At 38.7% G+C, this 18,102-nt stretch overlaps 1 protein-coding gene across 1 annotated transcript in view; it reads left to right on the top strand.

Annotated features, from left to right (window-relative positions):
* The window catches only part of NAA25 (N-alpha-acetyltransferase 25, NatB auxiliary subunit), a 41,006-nt gene extending 24,985 nt beyond the window's left edge, over positions 1 to 16,021 (top strand). Inside the window, exons 14-24 of the mRNA XM_065417722.1 lie at positions 124 to 304; positions 1,610 to 1,709; positions 6,587 to 6,738; positions 7,481 to 7,606; positions 7,932 to 8,175; positions 8,390 to 8,513; positions 8,900 to 8,965; positions 10,460 to 10,557; positions 11,091 to 11,201; positions 12,271 to 12,417; positions 15,899 to 16,021. Coding sequence (XP_065273794.1) covers positions 124 to 304; positions 1,610 to 1,709; positions 6,587 to 6,738; positions 7,481 to 7,606; positions 7,932 to 8,175; positions 8,390 to 8,513; positions 8,900 to 8,965; positions 10,460 to 10,557; positions 11,091 to 11,201; positions 12,271 to 12,417; positions 15,899 to 16,021 — 1,472 coding nt within the window. The remainder of the gene's footprint in view (positions 1 to 123; positions 305 to 1,609; positions 1,710 to 6,586; positions 6,739 to 7,480; positions 7,607 to 7,931; positions 8,176 to 8,389; positions 8,514 to 8,899; positions 8,966 to 10,459; positions 10,558 to 11,090; positions 11,202 to 12,270; positions 12,418 to 15,898) is intronic.
* Positions 16,022 to 18,102: the final 2,081 nt, after the last annotated feature.

Here is an 18,102-nt window from a genome sequence, read left to right as displayed (position 1 = left end):
TTGAGGAGCAATGAGAGAGGTTTTTCAACCCAGTGTAATTGTTGTGCCAGTTTCAAACCCTGCTCTCTATTAAATACCCTGTTCATGCCTAATGTCTGTGTGTGCTTGTCTCCTCATCACCAGGTGAAGAGATGGCCGTGTGGCAGTCCTTGACTTTATTAGAAGAAGGATTAACCCACAGTCCTTCTAATGCTCAGTTCAAATTACTGCTCATTCGAATTTACTGCATGCTTGGTGCATTTGAACCTGTTGTGGAGCTTTATTCCAGCCTTGATGCTAAGCACATACAGCACGACACCATCGGGTGGGTAGTATATACTCAGAATAATTGGTCACACTGGCTCTCTGCTAACCGTGCTCAAAATTTTTAAATGTTCTATTTTCAGTTTTCTTTAGAATTACAAACCAGTAATATGTTGTTAAAAGGATCACTCCATTCTGGTAGGATCAGCTCAGCCCTTCCACCTTATGAAATGGATAAAATGAGTACCATGCAGTTCACACTGGGGAGGGGAAGAGAGGTCTGTTAGATGAGATCTTAAAAACCAAGATCTTGTCTTTTGGTGGACAGTGAAGATCCCATGGAGTTTTTAATAAGGTGGGGGATTTATCCTGGCGCCCTTGAATCAGATTTCCCCTACTGTCCCTATGGTTTTGCAGCGTGCTTTGCCACTTAGGTTCTGCCTTCAGCCCCAGAGGGAGCCATGTTTCTGAGAGGCTTTATCAAAATAGCATGTGGGATTAAAGGTGCTTATGTAAATGTGAGTTAGTATTACATGTAAAACACAGACCTCAAATCTTTTTCAGCTCCACCATAATGTCCCTCAATCCATTTCTAGTTCTGCCATTTGTTTCTTATGTGGTTTTATATTGGTTACTTTTAAATCTTGGTACCTCTGAGTGAAGGGGACCTACTTATTGATTTCCTTCTTTGAAAATGCCTTTTGAATTTGTATGCCTGGTATGGAGGCAAAACTTAGCTCTGACATACAGTGCTGGTCATGCAATCTCAAGACTGTGCTGTGGTAAAACACAGGTCTGGTCTACATTACAGACCTATATTGGTATAACTACATTGCCCGAGCAACATCATTATACCGACTTCACACGCACGCACCCACCCACCCACCACTATGTCGGCAAGAGAGGTTCTCCCACCAACATAGCTACTGCCTCTCAGGGAGGTGGAATAACTAAGCCAACAGGCTTAGAGCATCTTCATTAAAGCAGTGTAGCTGCGCCAGTGCATTTTAAAGGTAGACTTGCCCACAGATCACAAGTGCATGGAAGGGTCTTGAAGCTTTTTTTGTGGATATCAACTTTAAAAAGCTTTTGCCCCTTGGATCAGATAGAAAGAGGAGCTCTGTGTCCTGCTGATCGTGGTTAGGCAAAATTAGAATTTAATAATAATAAAGAGGAACCTTTACATTTAAAAAAAAAAAAGAGATGAACATTGTCAAATGCCCATTACCTTGTAACTCCCTTGAGAATTGTATATGAAGACAGAAGCTGTGCTGTGATTCTCTGGTCAATGAGACTCTTGATGAAATTCATCTTCTCAGGGCTTTGTGTGACAGTGTATAATTCAAATTATTGTGTTATATTTCAGTTACCTTCTGACACGCTATGCAGAGTCCCTGGGTCAATATGCTGCTGCATCCCAATCCTGCAATTTTGCACTCAGGTTTTTCCACTCCAACCAGAAAGATGTAAGTCACACTAATTTCTCTCATGACTCCTAACAAAGCAGTTGTGTCCAAGTTACTACGAAAAGAACATGCGTGTGATAGAAAGATTTATACAGGATTTGCTGTGGGTGGATCACAATAGAAACATTGGATCTATAACATAGCAGCTTGTTGTGGCTACAGTAAAGGTTTGCCTCAGCTTTTTGTTTTCTGTTCAGAAAGGTTTATAATTCCACCACAAAACTTCATTGCTTGCTGGAATTCTGCTTTTGACCTTTCATTTTCTAAAAGCCAATATATTATACATTTGTTTCAAAAGTACTGCTGTGGCCATTTTAGAGCTAATGGCTAAAGAATAGTGATTTCTGTGCTACTATAAATAAAAAATAACATGGCAAGTGACTGGTCCATGATGGCATAAATTCATATTTAGCATTTTGGAAAGTTACGTGGCAGCACAGGTTGATAACAAAGATCCTGGTGGCATGAACCGGTGATCCTGAACCTCGCAGTAGACTGGTTGAAGCAGGATAATTTATGTATGGTTAGTCTCAGTGGTGCAGGTTGTCATAATAGTGCAGTAACTATGTGGGGAATAGGGTGAGGGTATGAAGAGAGGAAAAATTAAACTAACTTTATTGAAAACTGGCTTCAATAAAGCAGAACAGAAGTAAAAATTAGCTGCAATACTTTGAAACAGTAAATAAAGATGAGGATTTGGGATTCTGCAGTGCTAATGGAAACGCATTTCAACTGCCGCCACCAGGCCAGCAGAGTGAAAGGTGGCGTGACTTGCAGGAAAGTCTTCCTGATTTAAAGATGAGTCTCTCAACTATAATGGGGTTCTTTGGAGTGGGGCTGATGAAAGAGCAACTGAACTCTCTGAAGAGCATTTGATACTTCTTAAAACGTGCATGCACATGGCTAGGCCTCCCGAAAAATTCAGTTGCTTGCTTGTGACTCTTAACACATTTTAATTATTATTGTCATGACACTCTTATTTGTGAAATACATTTCCTGGAAGAATCTTGGTGTAGCCATAGGAAAAATATCAGTGTTGTTCCACAATTGCATTGTCAGGTTTTTTTTTGTTTGTTTGTTTGTTTGTTTAAACATAACTAGATATAGAAGTACTGATATTTAGGCTCATTTCTTTAGTCTTGGGGTGAGTATTTATTAGGCAATTAGGAATAGAAGAAATTGCTCTAATCTGTAACAGTTGTTACATGATTGTATATAAGTGTTGCTCCCCATGATGAATTCAGGAGGTACATTTTGTACCACGGAATGAATTTTAATACCTAGCACTTACATGGTAATGCTTTACAAACGCTGATCATCACAACATCCCTGAGAGGTAGGTAATAGAAAATTATCCCCATTTTACTGATGTGAGGAAACTGAGGTACAAAATGACTGGCTTTGCCACACTTCGAGTCATTGTCTGAGCTGGGATTAGAATTTAGGAATTCTTGGCTCCCAGTGGGTGGTTTAAAACTCACTTTGTCCTTCTAACATCAAATACAAATGTAAGGGTTATCTGTACTGTGTAGAAATGCATGTATGATGCATATAATGCAGTCATTGCATAGAAGAATCTCCTTGGTCTGTCAATAGCTAAATTCTTTCAATGTGTAAGGTTTCTGTAATGCTTTAACTGTCTTCTAAGGGTGGAAATAGAAGTGGTGATCTTAGTTGCAAAATGTGGCTGCAACTGATATGGAAAAGATCTTGTGACAATGGGGCAGAGAACCCCACTTGTGCAACAGACATACTGGATAGATGACATCTTAGCTTTCTCTTGTGTTATCCTTTACTTGCCTGTTTTTTTTGTTTTCCTCTGCTGAACTTATTTGTCAAGATCATTGGGACTGTGTGTGATGGGTGTGCACTCATTATACTGAAACAAAATTCTGGATGGAAACATTAATTTTTTTTGATAGATGAGTCTTGGATTTATCAACATACTGGCTTTTCTTTTTGTTTCATTGAGAAGTTACTCTTGCTTTTGTTAAGCCATGTTTGATCTGTTTCCAAGTAATTCAGTGGAAGAGACTGCAATTCAGGACAAAGTGACTTTCATTGATAAAAAGTTTGAAAGCAACATGCCAAGAAGGAAAAATAAAGATTTGAAGAAAACACCTAATGGACATAATTCTCTTGACTGAGCACACTAAAGACTGTAAAGCAGCAAGCAATCATATTGATTGGGAAAACAGCTCAGATTCAACTAACATCAGGCTGCATTACTGCCTCTAGGCACAAATTTAGGCTAAGGTTATTCTGATCAGTATGACTTATAAAAATGCTTGGGATGGAGAAGATTCAGTTGCCCTTTTCAGTAGCTCAGGGCACATATCCATATAAAGATCTATTGAATCGCATTCCATGTGGTATTGGGACACTCTTGGCAGGAGGCACGCTATTCAGAATCTGGTGTGCCAGTTCAGTTTTCACAATTCGTGGAATACTTCTTACCTGGATTAGTGTATTGGTTTACTCTCATCTCAAAGAATTGGAATCAAAGTGGAAAAAGATGCATTTGGACTATCCACTTCTTCCTACTATTAGTCTGGAGACACAGTTTTGAAGACCTACACATGTCATTTTTCTTCTCATGGATACAGCATTCCAGACAAGTCATTAAAGGCGGCTGACTAGTAGCGTCCTTGATTTCTGAAAGACAAGCATTGATTTACTCTATCGTCTGACCTGAGGAGTTTTAGATTTGTTTAATGGAAACTACACTACTGTAAGCATTACCAGCTTGCCTGTAGTATTTATCTTTAAATCCTGTCTGTTTTGCAAATTGCAAGAGACAAAGGTTCATTTCCAGAGTTTTGTTTGAATAGGACGATGTCGTGTCAACAATGGAAAAATAGGGCTTCTAATAGAGATCACACCTCAACTGTCATTAGTTCAAAATCTGCCTGCAGTTTTCATTCCCTCCTGCTGTTCAGTTAGGGGGTTGCCTCTTCATCCTACTAACAGTTCTGACGTCAGCTTCCCGGATCCCCTTCTAGTTCCACAGCAACATCTAACTGCAATGTTAAAGGAGGACTGTTCTTTAAAAGTTACCTTTTTAGCTGGGTTAAGATACTGCCTGATGCTTGTTCCTTGCTTTTTAGATTCTTGTTTAGAAGGCTTGAAATTTCACCAAAACATGTGTCTCCACCATACTGTCCAAATACAGAACACACTAAACATGCCCTGTAGTGTTTTGTTCTTCGGACTTTGCCTGAAACAGTACATTTGGGGTTTAAATTGAGTGATCTCACATAAAAGTGCAGTTGTTCTTAGTGAACAGTACTGATCATCTTAAACTAATGCATTTTTCAGCTTGCTTGCTGAATGTATGCCCCATGGTAAGGTGAATTAAACCCCTGACAAGGTGACCAACATTAAGGAATCCTGTGGGGTGCACTATTCAACAGTCTTGAATATTCCTGTTCTGAGAGAGACCAGGAGGAAAAGAGGCAGTATTGCTGTACTTGACCAAAACTAAAAAGGCAACTTCATCCTTTTCAAGAGAGTCCTTCTTTAAATCTGCAGAATCACAAGTAATCTCTTTAATTTTCTTGTGTCCGTCCGTCTTTAATTTCTCCAGATACTGCAGGCAAACAGAGCACCGAGGTGTCCCATGGGGATTTAAAAGCCGCGTCGATGCAGTTGAATTAGCGCCCATGGCGCAATCCCGCGGCCTGAAATGAATTCTGCAAGGCTGTTTATCAGAGGGTATGTTGTTGAATATTGGCATATTTTTCATATTATGCAAATAACCAAATTGCTTGGTAAAAAGACAGGGAGAGAACTGGCTAAACGGACATTCCCTGTTTTTGGCAAACATACGGTGACATTTGGCTGTGTTAAGTACAGTCTCTCAAACTCTTCAGACCAGGTTCAATCCGCTGGTATCGTGTATTATAGACACACACTGGTGACTTGATCCGGTGTATGTCAGGTGTGAGTTCATCCCATAATCTTTCATTTGTGGTTTTCATTCTGATTTTCCAGAATTTCTCATTGATAGAGTAATTCTGGTAAAGTATCTATCTTGTCTTGGTGCATGAATTGCTTCCTATGTCTTTATATTTTGATATTTACATCAAAATAAGTGCTCGTTTTGGGCTCCCTACTCATATAGATCTCTTCATGGGGAACACTTGGATGGGCCTGAAAACTTGGTTTAAAGTTTTTATTGTTGCATTTCGTTGGAGAGGGGAGGCAAACTAATGCATGGATTCTGATGTTTCCTTTGGGATTTAGATTGTATTGAGATGTAATGTGTACACGCCGCATGGTGTTATCCTGTGATGCTGTATTCAAAACCTAATAAAAATGAGAAGCAAAAGTGTAGCATGAGTAATTTTTTAAACCTATGTGAAAGTAACACACAATGGCACATGCCCAAGTCAGACGCAGGAAAATCTGGGGTAGATTTATTTTGGTTATAATGGATTTTTCTCAATGAAATGGTTGCATTTTGTTCGAGATGCCCCCACTTTCTATAGCATGCATAACAAGATCTCAAGAAAAGAGGAAACTTCCACAATTCAAAAAAAAGTTGCCTTTCAGTTTTAGGGGTGGCACCAACTTGAGGTTTCTTAGTGTTGGCTCATTTATTTAATAAAGAAATCGGTAGCTTGCTAGACACGCTATCCCAGGGTACAGTCTGCTTTTGCTAAAGGAAAGCAGCGAAGCTTACACCACTATCTGTGTCTGGGAGGCTTGGGCAAGCAGAACTGCACATTTCTCCCAGGTGATAAGTGCTTGCTAGACTCTACACCTTCAGATTCATGGCAGTCACAAATTTGATTTGGCTATAACCCTGTTAAGACTCTAGTTGTTTTTACTTTATCATGGCAACTAATACAGAGATGATGTGTGTTCCTTCCTAGACCTCAGAATATATTATTCAAGCCTACAAGTATGGTGCATTTGAGAAGATCCCAGAATTCATTGCTTTTAGGAACAGGCTGAATGCCTCACTTCACTTTGCACAAGTCCGCACTGAACGGATGTTGTTAGACCTCTTACTTGAAGCAAATATGTAAGTATGGCAGAGACAAAAGTAAAGTAACTCAAACAGTAAACCAGGCAGGGGTTCTGCAAGGGAAGGGCAGCCTTTCCTGAACGGGTGCTTCTTGTCTACCTGGTACGAGTCATCAGAGTAGCTTTCCTGGTAAGCCTTAGGCCTGGTCTACACTAGAAAATTAGGCTGGCTTAACTGCATCACTCAGGTGTGTGAAAAATCCACACCCTTGAGCAGCATAGTTAAGCCAACCTAAGTCCCTGCATAGGCAGGGCTAGGTGGACAGAAGAATTCTTCCATTAACCTAGCTACCGCTTCTCGGGGAGGTGGGTTGCACTGTAGTTGCGTTGCTGCAGCATTATAAGTGTAGACAAGCCCTTAGTTTCCCCATCTGTAAAATGTGTTATACTACTAGGGTACCTCAGAGGGATGTTGGGAGGTTTAACGTTTGAGGTGCTCTGATGGAATGTGCCATTGAAGTACAACATAGACTCATTTATTATAATAAAAACTTTATCCAATACTTCTAATCCCTCCAATAACATTTACTACCTTCAGTACAAGCTCCAGTTAGTCCATGTTAGTTGCTAGTTTGCTGTCTCCACCAGCGTTCTCTTTAACGCTAGTAGGTAGGTTTGACTTTTATATATGGTAGCTAACAGTTATGTGCTCTGTAGAGAATATAGACTATATCAGTGGGTTGGGCTTTCACCTCAACTATTAAACATTTGGTTTAACGATACTAATATTTATGTACTAGATCAACCAGTTTAGAAGAAAGTATAAAGTCCATGAGTCTGAGTCCAGAGGAAGATGATATTCCATGGAAAGATTTGCATGACAACAGAGACCTAACGGTCTTATTTAATTGGGATCCAAAAGACAGGTGAGTACAAAGGCCTGCAGGGGTCAGTCTTTCAGAAATGTGTTTTAGGGAGAAAATCATTTCAAGGTAAATTCCAAGTGTCACTTAAATATTTTCTAGGCTGGTTAACTGTGCACATTTAACAAGAGCATCATTTACAATTTCTAACAATGCTCTCATCTTACTTATTCACATTAATACCGTTCCCTGAATTTCCAGTCATTCCCACCTTTCCACATGGGATTCCAAAGCTTTGCACCAGAGTAGGATAAAGGATGTTCATGGAAGCTTGCTACTGTTATGAATATAAAACATTTGTCTAAAAACCTTTGGTGCCTTTCTATAGGGACATTTCTGAGGAGCATAGGAAACTGTCATTGGAGGAAGAAACCATCTGGTTGCAAATCCGATCTTTAACTTTAAGGCTAGTAAGCGGACTCCCAACTCTTAGTCATACTGTTCACCCAAAGAACTCTGAAAAGACTGCTGAGAATGGTGTCTCATCCAAAATTGATATGATACGGTCTCTGCTTCAACAACTGGAAACGGCAGTGGATTCAGGGAAGCAGTTTCTTGAGCAGAAAATTCAGGTACCTGTTAAGGAAAAGTGATCCCAGAATCTTTAATGCCCATGAATGCAAGCACAGCAACTCAGTGCATCTTGTAACGTTCTGCAGGCTGCAAAATTCACTTAACTGATCCTGAGTTTGTAGCTTTTGAAATCTGAGATGTGCCAAAGAACAACACTGTTTTCTGTTTAAGGAAAAGCTGCAACATCTTTCTTTTTCTTTCCTTCTTGCCTAGTATCCTGTCCTTGGCCCTCCTCCTACCCGAATGGCTGGCTTCTTCAGTAATGGCAGCTGTCAGTGCCAGACTAGCTTGTTTTATCTTGTTAGTGATATTTATGAACTAGATACCAATGGCTTAGGTAAGTGTTTGGGTTGCAGGGAGGTTAAACCAATTTGTGAGGGGTGTTGCATGGGGTGGAGGTGTATCTATACAGTTTCAAAATGGCTTTGCATTTAGTTAATAAATTATATTAACGAGTTGGAAACAAATTGATAAACCAACCATGTGTAGATTATTTGAGTGACACTTTAGGTTATGAAGAAAATCACAGCTTTATTTAATCTTATGTGCTTATGTGTTTGTCTTCCTGAATTTTCTTACAATTATATTAATGTACCAGTCATTCACACTTGAAGCATTTCATACAGTGCATATTTTTGTGGGTTTTTTTTTAACTGTTTTGTATTTTGAAGCAGAAAAAACATTATTTAAAAAAGATTTATTTGTAACATTTTTTTATTTCAGAAGATTCAACAGAAATCCAAGAGAGGATAGGGAATAGTTTTAAATCTTTACTAGAACAATTAACAGGTAAGTAATAGTTTGGGAATAAACATTTATAGCCAAGGTGACATTCAAACAGTGATTTTAAAATTTAAAATGACTCACTTAGGCTTCTTTGATAATGTCATCCTTAAATTGCTGGAGGCTGAGAATGGTATTATGTCCTATTGTTTCACTGCCATCCCCCCCCCCCCCCCCCAAAAAAAAAAATAGAGTTGTGGTTTTATACCAGTCACACACTGGAATTCTAGTTTGTTGGTTGTGGTGGTATAAGAATAATCCAAATGATTTATCTGCTGTTTAGAAATATTCTTTCCTCATTCTAGACATTAAGGTAGTTTTGAAGCGAAAAGTCAGTCATTACAGATCTAGATTGCATTTTTAAGCACAGAATGGTTGTGTTATACTACCCAGCACCCTGTACAGCAGCAAAGCCAAATGCTCTGGCACTTCTGTGTGTGTGGTTATAATCTAACATTTGTTTAAAGGGGAAGAGAAAACCCTAAAAGGATTTTAATGAAACTTGTCAATTTGTAATGGCCAAAAGTTACCAACGTATGATTGCTGCCTGGTATTGTGTGAAATGAGTTAGAACTGAGTCCAGTTCTCAGCATACAGGGGTCTGTATATCTCACAAACCACCACCAAGGCACTAACTGGCAACCTTGTTGGCAGCCCTAGCAGAGGGAGCAAGGAGTGAATGAACCTTCCCTTCAGGTCAAGGTTAAGGCATTCTGGTGAGATGCGGTTGGGAAGTTGGTACTGCCTCTGCTGTATCAGGTTTGTGCATAACAGGGAGCTGTGTTCCCTAGGTCGGTCAGTCCAGCACCCTTCACAAGCACTAATCCTGTAACTGAGTAAAAGCACTTAGCAAGTTTAAAGGTAAACTTCTGTATGTAAAGAGAACTGCCTGCATGATAAAAGGAAAAACACCAAGCCACCAGAATATCAGTAAGTGGAAGAGAGCTGGATTTCTCTCACTGACGTTAGTGAGAATGCTGTGAAAATGCAATAAGATTCTTAATCAGTCAGAAAAGGACAGTCATGTAAAACTGGCCTTTTACTGTTCTTAACCTTCCTTATATTCTCCCTCATCTCCACCTGTAGCTATCTTTCTTCCTGTAAGCAGACCGCCTGGGTTTTGATTTAAACCAGTTTATTATTAAAAACCTGCAGGTGAACCCATTTGCTGGTAAATGTTGGGTTATCTGACTTCCTACTCCATTTCCGGCTGTACTGATGTGAAAGGTGCACGTAATTACAAATGCACAAGACAATAGAAAAAAATTGCATACCAAGTTTTTGACAAAGGCTTTGCATTACAGATTCATTCAGAAATGATTTTAAAACTGTATCCACTCTAGAAGTAGTCTTTAGTTAACTGTATCCTGTCATACACTAGTTTGAAATCAGTCTTTTTGTAGCTTCATGTAGTATATTAAGATGTGTACCACATCAAAAATATGTAAGCCTCTGTGTTGATCCTTATTCTGAACATAAGAATTGTCTTCCTTTTTTCAGACTTGTTCAATAAATGTAAAAGTGACTTGATGGAAGTCAGAGATGGCATCTTGAAAACTCATCCTAACATTTTAGAAAACTTAGTCTTCTTTGTTGAGGTAAGCATTTTTCATTTACTGCAGTTCTTGGTCACTTTGGAAATTCCTGCTGTTTTCATTTAATTGTTCTATTTTACAACAATCCAATTACAAGATGAAATCTGTATCTGCTCTCTTCTGAGTTCTACCTTGTGGCTCCCTGAACCCTGCCTTTTCACATTGAGCTTTATACAGATAATCATGATGATGATGCAAAAATAAAACCTGACTTCCAGACTTGGAATTAAGACAGGAGAATGTGTAGATTCCTAAAGTTTTGTTTCTTGAAGGGGCCTGGTGTAATTTTTGGGAAATGAGATGCAGATGAAGATAATGGTAAAATATTTTAGAATTGACTGTGCTCAGGACTTTAGCATAATAAATAAAGTGCACAGATCCCAATTTTTTATGGAAACCATCTCTCCATTCCCTTTATATCCCAATTACTGTATTTTAAGTCTTTAATAAAGGATGTAATTTTGAACTTAAAAATGGCTCCAGTAGTATTAATTGTATTTGTACCATACTTGTACATCTGTTTTTCTTCCTTTCAGACAATGTCCATCACCCTATGGGTGTCAAGTTACTGTGATAGTGTCCTGCGACCCTTCAAATCGAGCTTACAGAAAAAGAAAAAGAAAAAAAAAGAAACCAGTGTAGTTATGGTAGGCAATTCAATGGAGACATGAGTTCTAATCTTATGATGCTTCCCTAAAGGGAGTGGGTGCAATTTTCAAAAGCACCGAAGTCCTACTTTCAAAAGTGACTAAGAGCGTAACCTCCTTTAAGGGGCTCTCCTAAGCCACTTTTGAAAGTGGGACTTGTAAGTCGCTTATGTGCTTTTGAAAATTAATGGGAAAATGCAACATTATGGAATATATCATAACCAACACTGCTGAGTGTATGCATTAGCCTGTTGGATAGAGTTAGTATGATTTCTATTTTGTATATAACCATCTTAAGTCCAAGGTTGGTGTGGTTTCCAAACTGTTCCCACAAAAAAAGTTTTTCAAGATAAAGACTTCTAAAATGAGGATACTCTCAAGTTACATAATATTTTTCATCTTCAGAGGGGTTTTTTGTTTGTTTGTTTTACAAACGTTAACTACTAAATGAAATGTAATTTTGAACAGTGCTAGTTGGGAATTTTTCAATGATTTTTTTTTTTTTTGTTGGAAAATGCCAGTTGGTCTAAACTGAAACCTGTCATGGAAACAGATCTGTTTTGATGAAACTTTCATCAAGAAGGTTTCTTAGATTCAGGCTGGAATCCGGCTGAGCAGCGATTTGACCCTGGCTTCCCAGGGGCATGCCCCACCCATTGGGCAATAGAGTCAGACTCTCTCTGACCTAGTGAATGTTTAATTATTTATACCAAATGGAACAGCTCCAACAGGATGATTGAGCTACTGACTGGCTCTAAAGCCTGGTGGTTAGGGCATCTAGGCCCAAACCCAAGTCTCCCAGGTACATGCCTTAACTACTGGGCTTATAGAGTCGGTTTCATTACATAGCATAATCAAAACAAAATTCTAAGAGCTCAGTTTTTCACAAAATGGAAATGCTTGCCAGCCAGCCAGCACTACTTTTTAAGCTATATTTGAATAGCATATTTGTGGTTTTGGACACAAATGAATCATTTTATTTTAAAGTAGTAACTTGAGTGTCATATACAAAAATATTTAAAATGGGTGTAAAAGTGTGTTTTAATATCACTTCTGACTGTTTCCGTAGCCTCCTGTATTTACCAGTTTTTTGGATTATGTAACTGAGCTACAGACGTTAACTTCCAATGTTATAGACCATATCAAAGGGCTCGAAATCATTCTGACTGCACTTAAACTTGAAGAACTGTCCATAGATGACACTTTCCTTTCACAGGTAAGAAACTACCTTATTTTATGTGATTTCTTTTAAAAACAAAAAAAATAAACCTAGAGAATATCTCTTGGCTAACTTCACCTTTTTCTTTAAATGTTACCTATTGAAAAAGCTTTATAACCACTGATGTGACTGACTCAGTTGTTTGCTATTAGCTAAAAAGAATAGTGTCACGGTTGAAACTGACCCAGAGTGGTAGAGTTCTAGTTATAAAGTTCCTACCATGTGGAGTCCAGCATAGTAACTTTCCCTAAACTGATCATTTCTTGCTTATTTCCACAAATTGATTAATTTAAAAAATGTTACTGGAACCTGAGAATTGTAAACCTATGTATCTATTTTTTTTTTTTTTTTTTAAAGTGAGTTGAGTATGTGGACAACAAAATGCTGTGTGTGACGTTAATTTGTTGCCAGGAAAATGAATGTTCTTATTTTCAGTCTAGAAAGACATGACAACATCAAATAATAAAGTCCAGCACAGTTGTGACAGGAAATCCTTTTGGTTCAATTATTTCTGACTAATAAAAGTTGCCAGGGAAATTACTGAATCCATATGAAAGAAAATGGCTCTCCCTTCTAACTCTTAGCGGTTTAGAGGGGATCAAGGACAGGAATCTATAGATGCCGGACACGTCAGGCACAATACGTGTTAAGATGTATATGAAAATTATTCCCAGTGAAGAAATCTTTTTGAAGCAGAATGCTGCTCTGATTAAATGTGGGAGAAGATGCCCTGAAGGACCAAGATATTATGACACCAGGAAATAAGCACATTATCCTCCAACAGGACGTACTCACTGTCCACTTGTTGAATCTGTCTTTCAATGAAATAATGGCCTGCCTCTCTTCAGCGCCTCAAAATATCATTGGTGTTGAGTGGTGGAGGATCGAGTTCAGGTGTACAGATCTGATTTATCAAATAAAGCACAGAACTAGCCATTTCTTTATCTTTAAATGTGTTCTGAGAGTCTTTTCTAAAGTGCAAGACTCAAAAGTAGATTGGTGTTCTTGCCTCATCTTAGGTTATGAAAGTTGGCCACAAGTTGCAAGTCATAGCATAATTCAAGTGAGGTGGGTTTTTTGAGAACCATGATTTTGTGCTATTGCCAGATAGGAATGAGTATAAGAATTGCTCTCTGTTGGGAAATTATGCTCTCCTCACCTAAAATATCTGGGGGCTGTTACAATTTTTAATTATAAGAATTGTATGAACTGATATAAACATGTTTCCAATGGGACTGAAGAGAGAAACCCAACTCTGTAGAACAATGCTGAGTAGCTGCTCAAAACACTGAATGGGCAGTGTCTGTAGCCACAAAACTCTCATTGACTCTGGAAAATAGACGCCTAGCACAGTTCTAGAATCAGATCTGTGGGGCTGTTGCTTTCAGACAAACTCTTATCAGCTTGTCTATCCCGCCATAACTTTACATTCTTTTAGGAGCTTTACAGACTAACGTGAAGACAGGATTCCCTGTATTGTAACTACGGGGTTTGTTTAAAAGATACATCCTGCCACTTAAAAATCACACTTCTGGGCTTGCGTTCAAGTGCTGCTTTTACAGTCATCTTAGGTCTGACTTGTAACTGAAAGATCTACTGTTGTTGTGTGAAATTTAATATCTTAAATATGAAAATTTCACTGTACATTTACAAAAACTGGTAGGGGCAAATGAAACTCCGTAGATTTATTTTTTCTTTATTCACTAGACTTCAAATTGTCCTATCTCTTTACATTTTCTTTGAAGTGTTTTCTAGAATTGCCTTATCACTTCAAACCTTATTGTTTTTCTGGTTCTTTAATGATCTAGGAGTGGCACAAGTAAACTTTCTGCTAACTCATTCAGTCAGCAAATTCTACACATTTCCTTTATGTTCTGCCAAGCATTGAAGGAATTTGGAAATCAGAAATGCAGAGGCCTAAAGAAAACATAAGTTTCATATGTATTGATTTTTCTGGTACCCTGAAGAATGCATTGGCTGGGAGTTTTGTGGGGTTTTCCTACCTGCATACTATGTTTGCTATGCTATTCATTATTTGTACTTTACTGGGAGAGTGTCAAACAGTGTGCATAAGCTGTATAACATTACTTGGGGCCAGAGTTTCAAAGGGGTGGGTGGGTGTGTGTACACGCATGCACGCCAGAGAATTGTGAATGCACCCAATTGCTGGTGCTTTTGAAAAGGTCATTGAAGTTTGTGTCAGCTGAATCAGACAAGAATTTGCTCTTTATGGAACATAACTAGTGATGCACTAGCTGAGATGTAGCAACAACCCTTTAAATATGCACAGATATCATTGTACTCAGCATAGGAAAGTCAATGTCCGTCTCATATTTTACCTTGGGGAATAATGCCAAGGAATGTTGTTCATAGGTGGGAATTGAAGCTCTGAGAAGACAAAACTGCTCTCTGCCATTTAACTCATGCATGTTTGAAGAATTTGGAAAATAGGGGTTGTGAGGGTGTCTAGAATAGTAGACACTAATGGTACGTCTACACTGCACGCTTCTTTTGGCAGCGTATGGAGTGCGTACGTGGCATGGATATAAATAGCAGTGTAGCTGGTGAGGCACAGCTTAGGCAAGTAAAGACATTCCTGAAGGGTGTGAGTATGTATGAGCCTACACGGCTCTCTGCTTGGACTTCCCATCTACACTGCTATTTTTTGCAGTGTATTATCCCACTGCCTTCCTGCAGCTGGAGCCTTTCCCCTCCACAGGAAAAGACTCCAGTACTGGGAAGGCAGTAGAGAGAGAGTCTCAGGCAGCTCCTCATTGCTGGAGCCTTTCCCCGCAGCAAGAAAAGACTCTGGGAGGGAGATTTCCCTCCTGCCAGAGTCTTTCCTCACTTCAGTGAAAGGCTCTGGCAGTGTGGAGCTGCTGAAGCCTTTTCCCGCTGCCGGAGTCTATCCCTGACATGTGTAGCTACACACTACAGCATGGACACAGCTTGCTTTTCACTGCAGTATCTAGCTACACATGCCCTACACACCACCACCAGTGGAGTATTTTGTAGACGTAGCCTTAGTCTTATGAAAACTTCGATTTCAGCAATTTGGTTTGTATTTAAGAGGCTTCCTGCTTTAATAAATTATTTCTGGATTAAAATATCTGTCTTGCAACTGACTTGGGGTTAAGGGAAGCCATCTTTTGGCATTAAATTAATTATACAAGGATGTTTCCTGCAAGTGTCAAGAAATTTTGATGTGCTAATAATCCTGTGATAGGTAAAATTAACATTAAGTTTAAAAAAAATTACTGCTTGTGGGGTTTTTATTCTGGATTGACGAGCTTTCAGATCTTTTTAGTAAATTCAAACTATTACCACAACCCCCTTATGATGTATTGAGACTTCAAACTGGACTTTTTTCACCATTTCAATATTTGCAAAGAGGGTGTGGGGAATTTTACAGAGGAATTTAAAATACAAAATGGTCTTTAGCCTGCAGGGTGAATGACTGTGTTTTCTTGATTTGCAGGAAGAAAAAAAGTTTACAAAGACTGTGCAAGGAAAGGTCCAGAGCAGTTACCAGCACTCAATTCAGGAAATTGGGGAGCTGCTGAAAAAGAGACTTGATACCATAAAAAAACTAAAGATTTAAGAAATGCGCCCCAGGCATAAAGACTTCACAACAGAGTGACACCATAATCCCAGGCAGAAGCAACATCCAACATACCATCACTTTAATCCAGAACTTCCTCATAAATGCATGAAGGACTTTAATCATAAATATTTTTTTTAGGTATTAAAGATATATTCAGCTGATTAAATTATTGTACATAAACCAGAAGCAGGGACCCTCCATCAGGGTTTGACCACTTTTTATACATGTTCATAAGCATATTGCAACAGGAAAAATTCAATTTTCTTCCCTTTTGGTCTCCAGAGACAACTGGAGATAATCTTTAGAAGCAGCAATAGAAATCCAGTATAAAGCATATATCTCAAAGGAGTTGTATTTTCATCTACCATACAGTGTTTATAGGTTTTATATGGTCCTTGCCTTAGAAAAGCAGAAATTGTAGATGCCCACATTCAACCTTGGAGCATATTGTGTGGCCTCTTCCACTGAAGCAGGTTAGTTCTGGAGCTGTCTATTCTATTGACAAGCCACGTGGCCCTGCTGAAAAAAAGAATTGATATCATGTGGGTCCAGCAGAGAGAGATGACGTTATATTGGAAGCACATCTTTTATTTAGGCATATACTGCCTTCCGGTGATGCTCATCATTAACTGAAGAGGGTCAGAGTAAGTCATGCTTAGTACCGATGCAGTTTCCTCTGAGATTGAACCCCAGCGACTGTTGGAGGAAGGGGGTGGTGTTAGTTTACATACAGATTGTTTCTAGTGGAAAGGTGGTTCAAAAAATTACAAGCCTGATCACTGTTTCAGCAAAAAGCTGGAGGCAATGTACATAATATCTGCAGTGAAGTCTGACACCACTGACTCTGATCTCATGTCAGTTTCCCTTAAAACAGTAATCATTGTGACTTTAAAAGGGGCTTGAAATTTTAAGACTAAGTACTTAAATAATTTTTAATGGAATTGAGTCCTGTCAACTTTCTATGGCTGTAAGTTGGCAGAAGTAATTTTTGCTTCCAGTGTGGTATGAGGCTGAGAATGTTACTCTTTTGTTTGTAACTGTTTCCTTTTGTAACTGATCTTTTATGATTATCCAAGTATAGACACATTAGTAATTCTGTTAGAGAAATGTAATTACATCATCAGATCCCATAAAATCTGCATTTCTGCTATTTTAATTTAAAGAGTAATACAGACACACTATAAAACAAATAGGCACAAATACGAACATGTTGCACCTAGGATGTGAGGGACACTTGAGACTCTTACAGATTTCTTATCTTCTAATTAAAGAAAAGCAAGTATAATCTGAAATCTATATTTAAAGTTTTAAGAGAGCTGACAACCCTAGTGTTGTTACCTCTTCTGAATACATTTTGTTAGAAATGCTAGAGTGTTGATGAGAGTATTTTTTTAAAAGCCCTGTGTAAAATTTCAAATTGCTGCTCTTGCTGGATTTAGTTTTACTTTGCCCCTTCCTAAAAGAGAGAGAGGACTTCCTACAAGTTGTTTGAATTGTGATGGATGTGCTTATGATGTAGATGCAGTGTCTGGTAAGTGCTTTGGGCCGGGGGAAAACAATACCAAAATGTATTAACTCTGTTTTATAGTGAAACATCTTTCCTGAGCAAACTATCGTATATGTTTGTATGGAAATACTTTTGGAAAGACAAGTGTGCTATTTACATTAAAACAAGACTCATGACTGAAGTTGATCATTTGAAATGCATAGTTTAAGTGAAAGCAGTCCCATCACGAAGATTGCACAGTGGCACTGAGGTGAAGTCTGCACTAAGCTTTTGGGCTAAAATATTCACACCTTGCAAACACCAGTAGGACTGGCTAGTGTAGACAGGGCTCCAGGCAAACACTGACACTTTTAAGTACCAGGTTGCAGAGAGCTCTGAACAAGACCAGACAGTGCAGTAGTCTATGCTGGAGCTCCTGTCCATCGTTGCTACTACCAGCGGAGCTGAACAGTAGAAAAGTTTAGTGAAGTAAGTTTAGACTACAAGCCTTAAAGCCTTGTGTATGCTAGAAAGCAGAACTTGCTAAACATGTTTTTCAGCATCAGTTCCCTTTGAACAAGATTGAAACCAG

The sequence above is a fragment of the Emys orbicularis genome, chromosome 16 (genome assembly GCF_028017835.1).
Source record: "Emys orbicularis isolate rEmyOrb1 chromosome 16, rEmyOrb1.hap1, whole genome shotgun sequence".
Lineage (NCBI taxonomy): Eukaryota > Metazoa > Chordata > Testudines > Emydidae > Emys > Emys orbicularis.
This window is presented reverse-complemented; position numbering and strand designations above follow the sequence as displayed.